Raw genomic sequence first — 14,910 nt, forward strand, 5'->3', positions numbered from 1 at the left:
AACATATATATATATTTTTTTTTTTTTTTAATAAGGGGAGGGGGTGGATCCGAAAGATCTGGAAGAATAATGTTCAGATTGTAGTCACGGCAAGTGCAAAGGCCCTGAGGTGGGCACACGGTTAAAGTGTTGGAGGCAGAGCGAGGAGGGCGAGGGGAAAAGGAGGAAACGGGTCGGGCCATTCCTGGCGGGGACGGGTTGGCCTTTGTTTTAAAAGGAATAGGGAGCCACAGGAAGGTGTGTAGCCGCGAGGGGCGGGATCTGCGTCAGGATTTTAAGAAGCTCCATGGGGCTGCCAGGTAGATCGGGATGGCATGGAGGAGGCAGGGAGGTTGACCCGATAAGAGGCTCAGGAGGACCTGGTAGGCCCGAGAATTGATTTAGGAGCCGGTGTGGGGGCGGGGGACGGTAAACATGGAGCGCTAAGGGTTAAAGCTGGGCCCCAGACCTGCGGCTCCTTTGCCGGCTCTCGGTCGCCCCCATGTGGCTGCCGAGGACTGCAGCCCTGAGCTGGGTCTCTGACTCTTGGGACCACCGACGCCCCCAAACCCCAGCCCCTTCAGGTCGGGTTCGGTGCCTGGGAGAGCCCGAACTCGGCTCTGCTTGTAGGGCAGGGGGATTGCCTGCAGGAGGAGCCATCCCTCCCCTCACTCCCTTCCAACCCTTCCATTCTTCAGACCCACCTCTCGGCCTTTGCACTGGCCGTTCCTGCCTCCTGGAGCGCTCTTTTCTCTGGCTCTAGGCCTGGCCTGTTCTGGCCTCCTTCGACTTTTGGCCGCATTATTCCTTCTTCTCCCCCACTCGCCCTTCTCTTTCTCCTCCTCTCCCTCTTTTCCCTTCTCCTCCCTCCTCCTCCCCTTCTTCTCGTCCTCCTCCATCTTTCCCTCCCCCTAACTCCTTGCTTTCCGTGGCCATCTCCTCCAAATTACTGGTTCTTCACTAGCCTTGGCTGGACTTGTCACTGTTACGATAAAATAATGCCTAAGTCATCTGCTGGCAGCTTCCGCCTCCCTCTGGATCTGCTCTCCCTGCAGACACAGCGGTAGGGGTCCATGAATATGTTGCTTGAGTCGTTGGGAAGGCTAGTTTGGGTTTTCCCCGATGATGGTTTTTCCTCTCCACAGGAGGTGGAAGCAGCCCGTTAATGGGGGGGGGACAGGGGGAGGGAGGGATTCGGGGAGGGGCCAGGATCCAGGCTGGAGACCCCTGCAACCCCTCCTCAGCCGTGAGTGGGAGGCGGCCACAGCTGGGAGCAGGGTGTGCGTCGTGAGACGTTTCCTTTCAGAAGCTGTAATTATGGGTAATTTTCTAACTGCAACACAAAAATTAAAACCCAAACAACACCGGGAGGGAAGAAGCCACAGCAGCTGGTGAGCACCGGCGCAGGCTGGGCTGCGGGTTCCAGCCTAGACCTGGTGGGAGGAGCAAGTACGGGGGGAGGGGGTTGTGAAGGGACACAGGGCGGAGGGTCATTAAGACAGGCTGGACTCTTTGGACAGCCAGCAAACCCTTGTAGTCTCGGGTTTGCGAAATGGGGGTTATACCCTAAGGCTGATCACCTGGAGGCGGAACTCCCCGCTTGGAGGATCTGGACCTGGGTTTGAACCCTGGCGCTGTCGGTCCGGCTGTGTGGCCTTGAACCTCAGCTCCCAGGCTCTCAGGGTCTTGAGGAACTCAGGCGAGAGAAGGGACACAGGAGGACTGAATGGAGGAGCCTCAGTCAGACCTACAGCTCACTCCCCCGTTCATCCTCCGGGAAGCTCAGCCTGAGTCAGTACACTGCCAGGCTTCCAGCACCTTCCATGGCTCCACAGCTCACAAATCAAGACTCCGCCCCTCCGCCCTGCACTTTCCAGAGTCAAACTAATCAGTAGGAATTGGTACGCCCAGCCCTGATCATCCCTTAAAATCCTCCCAGCAGCCTCCTGAGAGAGGCAGCATTTCCCCCCCCCCCATGTTACAGAATGGGGAAACTGAGGCCCAGAGAAGCATGAAGGGAGACACATGGGCGACCCAGAGGCAGCACCCCACTCACTGGAGTGCCTCCAGCTCCCTGTCTGGGTCTGGGATACTCTGGGAGATTGGAGGCATTTTGTGGAAACCTCAAGAGCAGGGAAGGGAGAAATGGGGGAGGGAGAAACCTATCGCAGCTACAGAGAAAGTTCTGCAGATCTGAGGCTCAAAGCCGGGGAGTCACTCGCCGGGGGGACACACATTAGAGAATGGAGGCACCGGGTCCCACTTTGGGGTGCCCTGGCAACGCCCCTCCCTCACCACCTCTCTCTGGAGCTCCGCCTCTCTTCCTGTGGTGGAGTTTCCATGGCAACCTAAAGTCCTAAGATCCCGGGGCGGTACAGGGGGAGGGGTCTTTTCTTTCCTTTTGGTGGGGGGCTTCCTCTGCTGAATAACAGCACTGGGGAGTGGATGCTCACTAAGCACCAGAAACTGGGCAGTTTTGTCCATGATCCTGTTGCCTTCACCCAGCTCATTCCCACCCCAAAGCCTCTGCACAGGCTGTCCTCCCGGCCTCGGACACCCTTCTCCAGCCCTTCCCCAGCCCTTCCCCATAGCCTGCCTCTCTTTGTCCTTCAGGCCTCAGAGAGGCCCTCCAGCCATCTGGATCACATTGCCCTGTTGGGTTTTCCCGCAAATCTTATTTTTGCACGTTGATTGCCAATGTCCCCAGTAACCCATGAGTTCTGTGAGGGCAGGGAATTCGATTATTTTGTTCAGTGCTATGTCCCGAGCACTTACAACAAGTCTCGGCACACAGGCGCTTAATAAATACCTGTTGCCGACCGAATGAGTTAAAAATTACCAACGTCCCCTCTGTTCTGGGGTCTGAGGCCTCCAGTTCCCTCCTTCAGGGGTCTCAGCCTGAGAGCGACACAGACCGTCTTGAACTCCCCCCGTCCTCCCCGTGTTGGTCGGGATGGAGTTTGGGAGTCAGAGAAGTGGGAGGGACCAATTCTCTGCCTCTTCCAAAGCCACCAGAACCTGAAATCCCAAGCCTGGCCACACGAGGGCAGCAGAGATTCGCAAGTACATCTCCGGAGGGTCCCAGCGGGCCCCGCCTTTGGAGTGGCTCTTGAGACCCCAAGTTTCAGGCATGGAATCTGGTACACCTCTGTTGACCTTGCCCATGCCCCCAAGTAGGCTTCCAAATATATATTTACATATTTATGTACTGACTTATTTCATGGCAAAAAGAAGACAAATACAGAAAAAATCACCCAGTTCTCCCATCCCCCCCAAAGTGTTCTCATTTTGAGCTCTTACCTGCACATGTTTTTTTCCTTTTTTGTCTGTTTTCTTTTTTTTTTCCCTCGAGGGGTTTTCTTTGACGAACCCTGTTCAAAACTGCAAACCGCCCTGTCTTTCTCTCCAAATCCCCCAAATTCTTTTTAACTTTTCCTCTCCCCAGCCCTATTATTTCCTAACCTCCTTTAAATTTGCTAATTTACGGTTCTTCAGATCTCCCCCAACCTCCCACCCCTCCCCCAATTCACCTTTCTAAGGGTGAGAGTTTTGCTGCATCTGGTAGGTGCTCAGTAAATATTTCTGGAAGGAAGGAAATCTTACCAAAAGTAAAAAATAAATTAAATAAAACCTAGCAAATAAGCTAAATAACCTTCTTAGCCCCGCCACCCCCAGGCAGCCACTACCATGAAGTCAAGTCTAAACCTGCGCATCCAGGAGCGGCAGATTGTCATCGTGTGCCGTGCAATGGCTCTGCACATGCTTCTACGTAGATGCAGACAAATGAATCTTGTCTGAGCACAGTGTAGCCTAATGGTTAACCACACGTTTTGAGGGCTCACCCTCGGTTGCTGTAGAGCCTTGGGCAAGCTACTCAAACACACTGTGGCTCAGTTTCCCCGTCTGTGAAATGGGGGGTAATGACAGTTCCTACCTCAAGAAGCTATAGTGAAGATGACATCGCTTAATGCTACTTAAATAGCCAGTGCTTGGCTGCTGCTATTTATAATTACTTAAAATGTTTTAAAAATCTGACGGCTTATAATGTTTCTTTATATTCCTCCACCTATCTTAATTTGGGGCCCCCTGGAAGTAGACCGGAGGTTGGAATTCAAGACAGTACTTATTTGGGAGGAAGCCCTGGTCCGGGTGAGAAGAGAGACGGGGACCTGCAGGGGTGCCAACGAGCAGGCTCCACAAGGCTGGTTTCCCAGTGGGCCCTCAAGAAGCCCGCCAAGAGCAAGTGCCTCAGAGACGTCCTACTGGAGGGAGGAGGGAGGAGGAAGCCGAGGCGTTTCTAATCAACTCTCCTTCCGTCTGTGGTCAGGACTGCTCCCAGGAGAGCCGTGTGGGCCAACATTGTGGCCTCCTGTGACCAGAGCAGCCTCAGCAAAGAAATGCCGGTCTGGCAGGTGGAGGGTGCTTGCCGACCGCAGCTGCCCTGGTGCCACATTTTGTTTGCCCACCCCTCTCCTAAAGGCATTCTTGGCTTCTAAAATTTTACTATAACCAACGAAGCCATGTGACCTCAAATAAGGTCTTTCCGTTACATTAAAAATCAAGCTTTACCTTCTGAATTCGATTTTTGTGCATGATGGACCATTTACACCTCCCCCACCCTTGGGACACTCAGCTGGTGTATTAGTCACACACGGCCCGGTACCAGGCACATGCTAACGTTCACATCCGTCTCCCAGCCCTTCACGGCCACCCTGCACGGTGGTTTTTACTGTCCTCATTTTACAAAGGAGGAAGCAGAGGGACGTCCCTGGTGGTCCAGTGGTTAAGACTTCGCCTTCCAATGCAGGGGGTGAGGGTTCGATCCCTGGTGGGAGAGCTAAGATCCCACATGCCTCCCAGCCAAAAAACCGAAACATAAAACAGAAGCAATATTGTAACAAATTCAATAAAAACTTTAAAAATTGTCCACATCAAAAAAAAAAAAAACCTTAAAAGAAAATTTGGGCTTCCCTGGGGGCACGGTGGTTACGAATCCACCTGCCAATGCAGGGGACACAGGTTTGAGCCCTGGTCCAGGAAGATCCCACATGCCGCAGAGCAACTAAGCCCGTGCGCCACAACTACTGAGCCTGCGGACCACAATTACTGAAGCCTGGACACCTAGAGCCCATGCTCGGCAACAAGAGAAGCCACCACAATGAGAAACACACTCACCTCAAGGAAGAGTAGCCCCCACTCACCACAACTGGAGAAAACCCATGTGCAGCAATGAAGACCAATCGCAGCCAAAAATAAATACATAAATAAATTAATTTATTTTAAAAATTACAAAGGAAGAAGTGGAGGAACAGAGAGTTTAAGGTACTGGCCCCAGGTCACACAGCAATGAAGTGGCTCAGTGCACTGTTTGCTGAATTAACGCATGGAGGTCTGCAGTTGCTGGAGTCTGCTCACATTCCAGGTTTGCCCCTAAGTTGGCTTGGCCACCTTAGCCCAGCCCTTGGGCATCATAACTGCCTGTGGTCCTGACCAGCCAGCTCCAGAGCTCCTCAGAGGCCTCAAGATCCCCAGGCCCTGTAAAGGACTTCTACTGTGCTTTGGGCTGCCTAGCAACCTGCCCTCCACCCCCCCTGGGGTGAGACTGGACTCTAAGAGTAGCTAGACCAGAGCCAGGGGATGGGGGTGCCGGTAGTTCAAAGGCTGTCACAGGGAGAATGGAGACTGCAGGAAGGGGCTGAAGCCGGAGATTTAGAGGCCTCGCCCTGGGGAAGCTCGGAGGTGGAGAGGGGTTGATTCCAGGTAAGTGTGAGAGCCTCGGGACAGGACTGGAGGTGGATGTGGGGAGGGGAAACCCTTGGCCCCTCTCCAGCTCCCCAGACTAGGGACTCCTGGGGACACACCGAGGCCTCACCCAGCACAAGGTGCGTACAGGGGATCAGAGGGTGTTGGGCAAATGTGGCAAAGTTGTGGGACCACAAGTTGGTGGCCCTGAGTCTGGGTTACCCCAGGGCACTCCCCGCATCTCTGTCTTTGTCTTTGGGAGTGGTCTCTGAATTTCTTCTAGGTATCTCTGGGGTCTTGGGGATGTCTGGGTTTCTCTGGGGTTTCTGAAGGTCTCTAGGTGTCTCTGAGGCTCTGCAGAGGTCTCTGTGATGACAGGTTGGCCCTGCCTGGGACTCATATGGGCAGGAGGGGGAATATGAAGATGAGCCCTCTGGAAGCTTCTGGTTCCTCTCAGCCAGGTTGAGAGCCAGTGTAGCCCCTCTTCCCACAGCCTAGCCATGGCCTGCCAGGGCTGCAGCAGGAAGGCCCAGGCCCCAGGCTCCCCCAGACCCACCTCCAGAACCCACTGTCTCAGGCCCCAAGCCGGCCTGTCCCACGCCCACACAGCCCACCTCAAGCCTGAGTGTATGGCCCTTTAGTTCCTCATTTCCTTCACTTCATTTCCTCATTTCCTCCTATTCTAAGAGGCCTCAGTGTTGGAATCCACCCACACCCAGGCCCGCCAGCTGGCGCCCCTCTGTTCCTCTCATCCTAAAAGCCTGAGTTCTTGTGTGTGCTTGTTGGCTGATTTCAATGTTTGGATTGAACGTGTTGACTGTGATTTGTATTCACATGATATGATAGGATTCTAAAAGAAAAAAGATAAAAACATACATGGGGAGCTTCTCCCTCCCATCCATCTGCCACTAAGAGGTAACCCCAGGGTATTTGTTTTTCCTGTTTCAACAAAAGTTTCTATAGGGGGGCTTCCCTGGTGGCGCAGTGGTTAAGAATCCACCTGCCAACGCAGGGGACATGTGTTCGAGCCCTGGTCCAGGAAGATCCCACATACCACGGAGCAAGTAAGTCTGTGCGCCACAACTACTGAGCCTGCGCTCTAGAGCCCGTGAGCCGCAACCACTGAAGCCCGCGCACCTAGAGCCAGTGCTCTGCAGCAAGAGAAGTCTGCGCACTGCAATGAGAAGTAGCCCTCGCTCACCGCAACTTGAGAAAGCCAGTACGCAGCAACGAAGACCCAACGCAATCAAAAATAAATAGATTTAAAAAAAAAGTTTCTGTAGGAAGCTGCTTTTTGCGCCCCCCCCCCCACCAGTTAACATATTCATTTGAAGACATCTGCTCTCACCCAGGCCCACTCTCGCCCCAGGGCCTTTACACAGGCTGTTCTACTCCCTGCATGCCCTTCCCCCACCTCCGTGCTCAATAAGCCCCCTTATCCTTTGCAATAAACCCTCCCTTGGTCATCCCATTAAAAAGTTGCCACCCTCCCTGCTTGCTTCCCAACTTTACTTTCTCTGCCACCTGTTACATATTTTTAATTAATTAATTAATTAATTAATTAATTAATTTTTGGCTGCATTGGGTCTTTGTTGCTGCGTGCGGGCTTTCTCTAATTGCAGCGAGAGGGGGCTACTTTTCATTGCAGTGTACGGGCTTCTCACTGCAGTGGCTTCTCTTGTTGCAAAGCAGGGGCTCTAGGTGCACAGGCTTCAGTAGCTGTGGCATGCAGGCTCAGTAGTTGCAGCTTGCGGGCTCGCGAGCGTAGGCTCAGTAGTTGTGGCGCATGGGCTTAGTTGCTCCGCGGCATGTGGGATCTTCCCGGACCGGGGATCGAACCTGTGTCCCCTGCATTGGCAGGCGGGTTCTTAACCACTGCGTCACCAGGGAAGTCCCATATTTTCTTGATAGATTCCGCATGTTTCCAGCCTCCCCAACTACTACAAGAACTCCACTGGGATTGGGAGTTTGTTTTGTTCATGGCTGTATCTGCAGCTCCTAGACCAGTGCCTGGCACACAGTAGGAGCTTAATAATGGTTTGTGGAGGAAATGAATGTCTTTCCTTATTGTTTCATAGAGATCTGTAATTTCATTTTCATGACTCTGTAGCACCTCTCAGGATAGATGAACTGCTATTGATCTAATCAATCCCTTAGGTGGTTTCCAATTCTTGTTTTCATAAAACAAACAATGCTGCAATGAATCATCCTGTAGCTCTGTCATCTTTTTGCCTTAAAAAATTTTTTTTATTGAAGCATAGTTGATTTACAATATCTTGTAAGTTTCAGGTGAGTTTTTTTTAATTGTGCAAAGTACACTTAACAAAATATTTACCACTTTAGCCACTTTAAAGTGAACAATTCAGTGATTTTTAGTACATTCACAGTGTGTGCAACCATCATCCCTATCTAGTTCCAGAACCTTTTTATTACCCCAAAAGGAAACCCCATCCCCATTAGCAGTCACTCTCCATATCCCCCTCCTCAGCCCCTGACAATCACTAATCTACTGTCTGTCTCTGTGGATTTGCCTGTTCTGGACACTTTATATTAATGAAATCATAGACTATGTAGTCTTTTGTGTCTGGCTTTGTTCACTCAGCCTAATGTTTTTGAGGTTCATCCACATGTAGTGTGTATCAGAGCTTCATTCCTTTTTATGGCCAAATAATATTCATTGTATGGATGGACCACATTTAGTTTATCTACTCATCAGTTCCTGCCCCTGTCATTTTGTAAACATGAAAATATTCAGGAGTCCCAGGAGTGGGATGCTGGATCAGTGGGCATGTGCATTCATAATTCCCGTGACAGGATGCCTTACATCGGGCTGCACTTCAGATGCTCCCCCAGCAATGTGTGGGGTTGCCTGTTTCCCCACAGCCTGGCCAGCACAGGGTGTCATCACACTTTTGAATTTTTGCCCATCTGATAGATGGAATCAAACAGTGTCTCAGAGTTGCTGTGATTTCCTGTTTTTTACTAGGAGTGAGTATCTTTGGGCTGTTGAAGAACAAATTGCAGCCCTTCCCCAAAGTCTCAGTTCAAGACCTTTGACCATTCGTCTGAGTTTGGAGATGGAAAAGGGGCAGAGTCTGAGGAGAGGGGAAAGCATGGGGGAGTAGACTCCAGCCTCCCAGAGTCCAGGAAAGACTCTTGACATCCCATTTTACAGATGTGGAAACTGAGGTACCATTTTACAGATGTGGAAACTGAGGTACAGAACAGTTAAAGTCAAGCAGTGAGCCAGGGGCTGGAAAGGATTTGAACCTGGTCTGCCTGAAGCCTGGACCCCAATGAGGTTGAGACTCTCTGTCAGCCTACCTGTACTCATTCCCTCCTCAATCTCTCTTATGTCACTATCCCTCAGGTCTGACTCAGCTCCCCCTCTCCCTCTGGGACTCTGGGCTCCTCAAAAGGTTTCCCACCTCCAGACCCCAGACTCACTCCAGAAGAATCTTTTGACACAGTGCCCCTCCCCTGCTCACACACCTGCTTGGCCCTGGGAATAAAGCCCCACTCCTCCACCTGGCTTTGGAGGCCTGTGCTGCCTCCCCAACCTGCCCATGTCACCAGTTTCTCCATTTAGTCTGTCCCTTCCAGCCACTCCACTCCTAACGACGCTGTCCCAGCCGGCTATGCTTTCTCAAGCTGCAGGACCTTTACTCCTGTTGTGCCTTCTGCCTGGAATCTGCAATGCATTCGTTTTTGTCTTCCACTGCAACTCATCCTCCAAGCCCCAGACTCAACATCCCCTCCCCCAGGGAGCCCTCCTCACATCCCCCCTGCAGCATGGAGGCATGATTTGTACGTGAGGAGAGCTCTGAGCTTGTGGGAGAGGCTAGGAGCTTGGAAAGTCAAAGGCTGTTTGCCAAGGAATCCTTGGCAAACTCCTACTCATGTGTTGAAACCCCAATTCTAATGTTTCCTCTCCAGGAAAGCTTCCAGTACCCCGTCCCTCACTGTGGCCTTGACCTGACTCCATCAGACTTGGGACGCCTGTGTCCGGTTCTGTCTTTTTCCGAGACTGGTTGCTCCTGAAGAAACTGGACGGGCTGAAGTCTCTTGGGGGCTCAGCATGGATGATGTTTGTTGAACGAATAAATGAATGCATGGGCTGGGAGTCAACTGAGCTGAGACCAGGAAGTGAGTTGATGAGGTAGCAGTTAGTTGGGGTGTTACTGGGGGACGTGTAGTCATTGGGTTCCAGTAAGAAGGAAGCAGGCTGCCCCTGCCCTTCCCCTAAGAATCCTGGTCCTTGAGGCCTTTCAGCGGGGTGGGGGTGGGGGGGCGGGTCTCTGTATCTTCTTCATTCTTCCCCTCTGCGCTTCAGCCGACACCAGTTCCTCTTCCCCTGAGTCGCTGGGTAGAGCCTGAGAAGCGCCAGGCACCACAGTGGATCCGGATCCGCGGAGGGTCAGACCTTCTGACCCCCCGCGTCCAGGTGAGCCACGACGCAGCCCCTCCGCGCCGGAGACTTCTAGAGCACGACCGAGGCCAAGGCGTGGCAGCGGGACCAGAAAGGTAGGACGGAGGCACTAGAACTTGGGTCTGTGCAAACCAGAGCTGGTGGGACCCCGTCAGCAGCCCCCCCCAACCCCGGCCAGCCCAAGACTCCCAACAGCCTGCAGTTCGGAAAAGAAAGGCAGAGGGGGCGGGGTCGTTTCCGGGGCAATGGCTCATTTGCATATAGTCCCCGACCTGGCCAAAGAGGGCTCCCGAAATGTTCGGGGAAATTGGGCAACTTAGCCCGAAGTGGCTGATCTGAGAGAAGGGGAAGGGGCTGTCTGGGTCAGGTCTCCTCCTCGCCTTCCAAGCCCCTGAGGCATCCGGGTTAGGTACCCATTCCTCGGAAGGGGAGACTGAGGCAGGGGGCCAGAGCCAATCAAAGAGGAGCCACCAGCGGAAGGGCTAAGTTTTAACACTTCAGAAGTGGCCTGAGCTGCTCTCGGCTATTAAAAATATATATAACAAACATACGTGGCGAGGGGGAGGGTGACCCCAGACTGAGGTTGGGGCTTGGATTCCGGTGTCTCTGCCTAGGTTGCCTGCATGGGGGGCGCCCTGGTATGGCTGCTGTTGTTGCCGCCGCTGCTGCTGTTCCATCCAGGCAGCCAGGAATTGTCGTGCCATGTGTCCTCGGGGGACGTGGACTGGACCAGGGAGTTCACGGACACATGCCTGAACTTCAGTGGCCAAAGCCTGAGCTGGCTGCCTCAGAACCAGTCTCTGCAGGCCAGCAGTGTGCTTCATCTCGACCTGTCTGGGAATGGCCTTCGAGAGCTCCCACCACTTTTTTTTGCTCACCTGGGAAAGCTGCAGGTCCTGGATGTGACCAACAACCCCCTGGACCCCGTGGACAGGGCACTGGCCGAACACTGTGACCTTGACCTGAGGGCTGACTGCAGCTGTGTCCTATCACCCTGGCACGAGGTCCGGCGGGACAACTGCTCTGGCCCACTGTCTCTGCGGTGCCTGGATGTGTCCACCGGCGCCTGGCACAACGTCTCTGCCTTCTTGGAAGTGGGCTGTGCCCCTCCTCTGACCATGACAACCATAGGAGCGCTGGTGGCCAGTGGAAGCCTGTTCTTCATGCTCGCCATTGCTGGCCCAGTGCTGGCGTGGAGACTCTGTAGACATCGGGTAGGCAGTAGCCGGGGCATGAGCAAAACGTGGGCTGCTCAGAATGGTCCTAGGTCTGGCTCGGGCCAGCAGCCACGGTACAGTAGCCGGGGCCTCAGCCCTAAGCTCCCAGCAGCCACCCTGCCCGGACCTTCCACTTCTGACTATGAGAACATGTCTGTGGGCCAACCAGCTGCCAGGCACCAGTGGGCTGAACACAGGTGAGTGACCCACACACATCTGCCTGCAAGACTCTGGAGCCAGATGGCCAGGGTTCAATTCCCAGCTCTGCCTCTTACAGGCTGTGTGATCTTGGGCAAGTCATTTCCACCTCTCTGAGTCACTGTTTCTTCACCGATAAAATGGGGTCAATAACAGCCCTCCGCCTCATGGAGTTGGGACAAGAATTGAGTTCTTGTGCTTGAGACAAGCGTCCCTCTCGTGACCTGCAAACCCAGCTTCTGGCTGCCAAGGATTGGGAGAGAGGAGGCAGGTGTTCAAGGCAGAGTCGGGGCTCTGCAGTAGCGGTCAGTGGCCTGGGCTCAGATGTCGTGTGACCCAGGGCTGTCTCTGAACTTCCGTTTCGGTCTCTGTAAAATGGGACAGCACTCCGGTCTACTTCTGACACATAGGAGATGCTAAGAAAGCCATCTGTGTCTCTCTCTACCCCACAAAGCCCTGCCTCCAAAGTTGCCTGGGCTTAGATAGATGGGTTCAACTTTTCCAGGTTGGATGAGGGAGTGGAGGGGATTTCAGGGGGGCAGGCACAAGGAAGGGCAAAAGCCTGGAGGTGGGAGAGAACAGAGAATCTGCTGTGCATGTGTTTTGAGAAGGCAAGACATCAGGACTGAAGTTGGAGGGGGCTGGGAGGATCCAAGCAGTAAGGGAAGAGGGTCATGGCTGGGTTTGGGGGCAGCAGAATCCAAAAGGTGGGGAGGCCTGTGGGAGGCTGTTGGTGAGAAATAAGAGAATACGCAAAGCAGATGCAAATATGGCTCAAAAGCGGAAGTGGGCTGAGGTAAGGAGTTGAAGGCACCACACTCCCTAAGGCAGCTTGTGTTCTGATGTTTGCCTCTACCTCGCTGTCACCAAGACCTCAGGACCAGTCTCCTCTAAAAACACTGTTTAGAATTGGATGTGTCAATCCCAACCTACATTTTACAGTTGCAGAAATGGAGGTTCTGGAAATTCACTGGTGGTCCAGTGGTTAGGACGCTGTGCTTTCACTGGTGAGGGTGCGGGTTCAATCCCTGGTCGGGGAACTAAGGTCCCACGAGTCATGCGGTGTGGCTGAAAAAAGAAAAAGAAAGAAAGAAAGAAAGAAATGGAGGTTCTGGAAGGCAGGGGAATGACATGCCCAAGGTCAGAAGCAGAAGCAAGAAACAAACCCTGACTTCCATCCCCATGCAACCATTTATGTATTTGGAGTAATTTATAATAAAGTACAAATGACTGATAGACACCACTTACCCAAGGTGGCCTTTTTTACAAGAGGAGCGGGGATGGGGGTGTTAGGATGTTCTGGAGGCAGGAAAGTTCTTCTCTGGGTGTCTTGCCCACCATAGCAAGACATTCCTAAGAAGCTACCTCCTCCCTGATCCATTTTGTGGTTGGGGAAACTGAGGCTCAGAGTTTTATTTTTGTATCAAGACTACAAATTCAGTTGCTTCTGGGGACCTGGTGAAAACATTTCCCATCTGAAGGGGCACTGGTTCAGCTCCAGCCACTTGTGTTCATGTGGCTGGTGTGACTAGAGCTTCCAGTTCTTCAAGAGGAAAACAAAACCTACAATTTAATGTAAAAAATGGGCAACCATCTCAACTTTAAGGAAGAAAAAAACCCTACAATGACTCAGGGTCCTTGGACCACAGCGTTACAATACTGAATCCACAGAATCTTCCCTGAATCACTGCCCCTTACTTGTTTTCCTCACAGAAAGTTGGGCCAGGCTGGGAGAACACTGCCCCATGACTCACTTTTCTCATATGTAAATATTAGGAGTGGACTCAATCGCCCTGAACTACTTTGCCTCTCAAAGCTGATGTGTCTGCTCCCTGAATTCTACCTGCCCTCCCATCTGTCTGTCCCCACAGGCCTCACCCTTCAGAGGACAGCAACTTCTACATGAACTATGAGAGCCTCCACCATGATTCCCAGCCTGTCTACTGCAACTTGCAGTCGCTGGGCCAGGCCCCATCGGATGAAGAGGAGTATGTGATCCCTGGGCGCTGAGCCTTCAACATCTCAAACTCCAGCCTACCCCCTTCCAGGTGACTTGGGGCACCCTGGATCTTCCCTGGCCTCAGTCTTCCCATCTGAGGAATGGGGCCAGGGAAGGATCATCCTTGAGGCCCCAGGGGGGCTCTGCAGCCCCCTCCCTAGACCACTCTGCTCCTCAGGCCACTCGGCTGCTAGAAGTGGAGAAGGAGAGACCCCAACACAGGGATGGGAGGGTCAACGTGTGAATTCTGTCGTCACCCTCCCGTTGGTGTGCAAGTATTGCCCAATAAATTCTGCGGGACAGATGAGGCTGCTGGGCTCCCAAGACAAGAGCTCTGGGACTCCCAAATTGCTCCCAACCCCCAGTCTCTCCCCTCTGTCACTCTCAGGTCCCCTTCTCAGGTGCCTGGTATCTAGACTTGGCCCCCCAGGGCAGCCCACACTAGCCTCAAAGGGATCCTTATAACTCTTGAATGGGACTGCGCCCCTCCCCTGCTCACGCACACTCTATGGCTCCCCACTGCCCCCAGATTCTTAGCCTGGTGGTTGAGACCTGCGTGACCCAGCCCTGCCCAACCCACTGCCCTCTCCCATTCCTCTGTCCTTCTGGTCTGGGCCTCCTCCCCATCAAGCTCACCTCCCTCCTGAAGCTTTCATTTTCTCATGCCATTTACCCATGCCTTTCCTTTTGCCCAGATTGCCATCCCCTTCCATGTTTTCTCACTCTTAAGCATCTAAATACAGATGCAGAACTCTGGTCTGGACATCAGGAGGCATGGGTACACTTCCTGACTCTGCCATTAACCCTCTGGGCTTCAGTTCCCCCATCTGTAAAACAAGGTGATTAAAATTGGCCTCTAAGGCTGTTTTAGCTCTAATATGCTGAGACACCTTAACGCACCCTTCAAGGCCCAGGTGCAATGCCAATGCCACTCTGAGAACCCTTCCCTGGCTCCTCCTCAGGCAGAGTTCATCACTCCCAGAGCTCAGTGTATTTCAAGAGTTTGTTCAAGCTCATGCCTCAGCTGGGTTTCCTGTCAGCTGCTCCCAGCCCGACTCCTGCCAAGCCCCCAAACTAGGGGAGACAGAGCTGGACACAGACACCCCCAGTCCTGGGATGTCAAGCCTGGGCCAGAAGGAGAGATGGAACGACGGTACCCAGAGGAAGATGAATGGAGTTTAAAAGGGCTGTATGTAAGAGGGGAATCTGAAGTGTGTTTTGAAGGATGCATAGGTGTTCGAGAAGTAGAAAGGACAAGGCACACTGGGCAGGGGGACCAGCCTGGAGGTGTGAAAAGGCACATGGGCAGCAGTGTCTGGCAAAGGCAACAGTTGATGTTTGGGGAG

General features: G+C 53.0%; 1 protein-coding gene across 3 annotated transcripts; it reads left to right on the plus strand.

The window, feature by feature from the left end:
* Positions 1 to 9,728: 9,728 nt before the first annotated feature.
* LRRC25 (leucine rich repeat containing 25) lies at positions 9,729 to 14,548 on the plus strand. Of its 3 annotated transcripts, XM_082622218.1 has the most exons (5): positions 9,729 to 9,867; positions 10,055 to 10,245; positions 10,765 to 11,564; positions 13,437 to 13,613; positions 14,527 to 14,548. In XM_082622218.1, the coding sequence occupies exons 3-4, from the start codon at positions 10,774 to 10,776 to the stop codon at positions 13,573 to 13,575; spliced, it is 930 nt and encodes a 309-aa protein (XP_082478344.1). In that variant the 5' UTR covers positions 9,729 to 9,867; positions 10,055 to 10,245; positions 10,765 to 10,773; the 3' UTR covers positions 13,576 to 13,613; positions 14,527 to 14,548. The 3 variants fall into 3 exon arrangements, with proteins under 3 accessions (XP_082478344.1, XP_082478343.1, XP_082478345.1); XM_082622217.1 differs by lacking the exon at positions 14,527 to 14,548 and having other exon boundaries at positions 13,437 to 13,866; XM_082622219.1 differs by lacking the exon at positions 14,527 to 14,548 and having other exon boundaries at positions 10,765 to 11,568; positions 13,458 to 13,497.
* Positions 14,549 to 14,910: the final 362 nt, after the last annotated feature.

Source organism: Mesoplodon mirus (genome assembly GCF_964341445.2).
Source record: "Mesoplodon mirus genome assembly, chromosome: 5".
NCBI lineage: Eukaryota > Metazoa > Chordata > Mammalia > Artiodactyla > Ziphiidae > Mesoplodon > Mesoplodon mirus.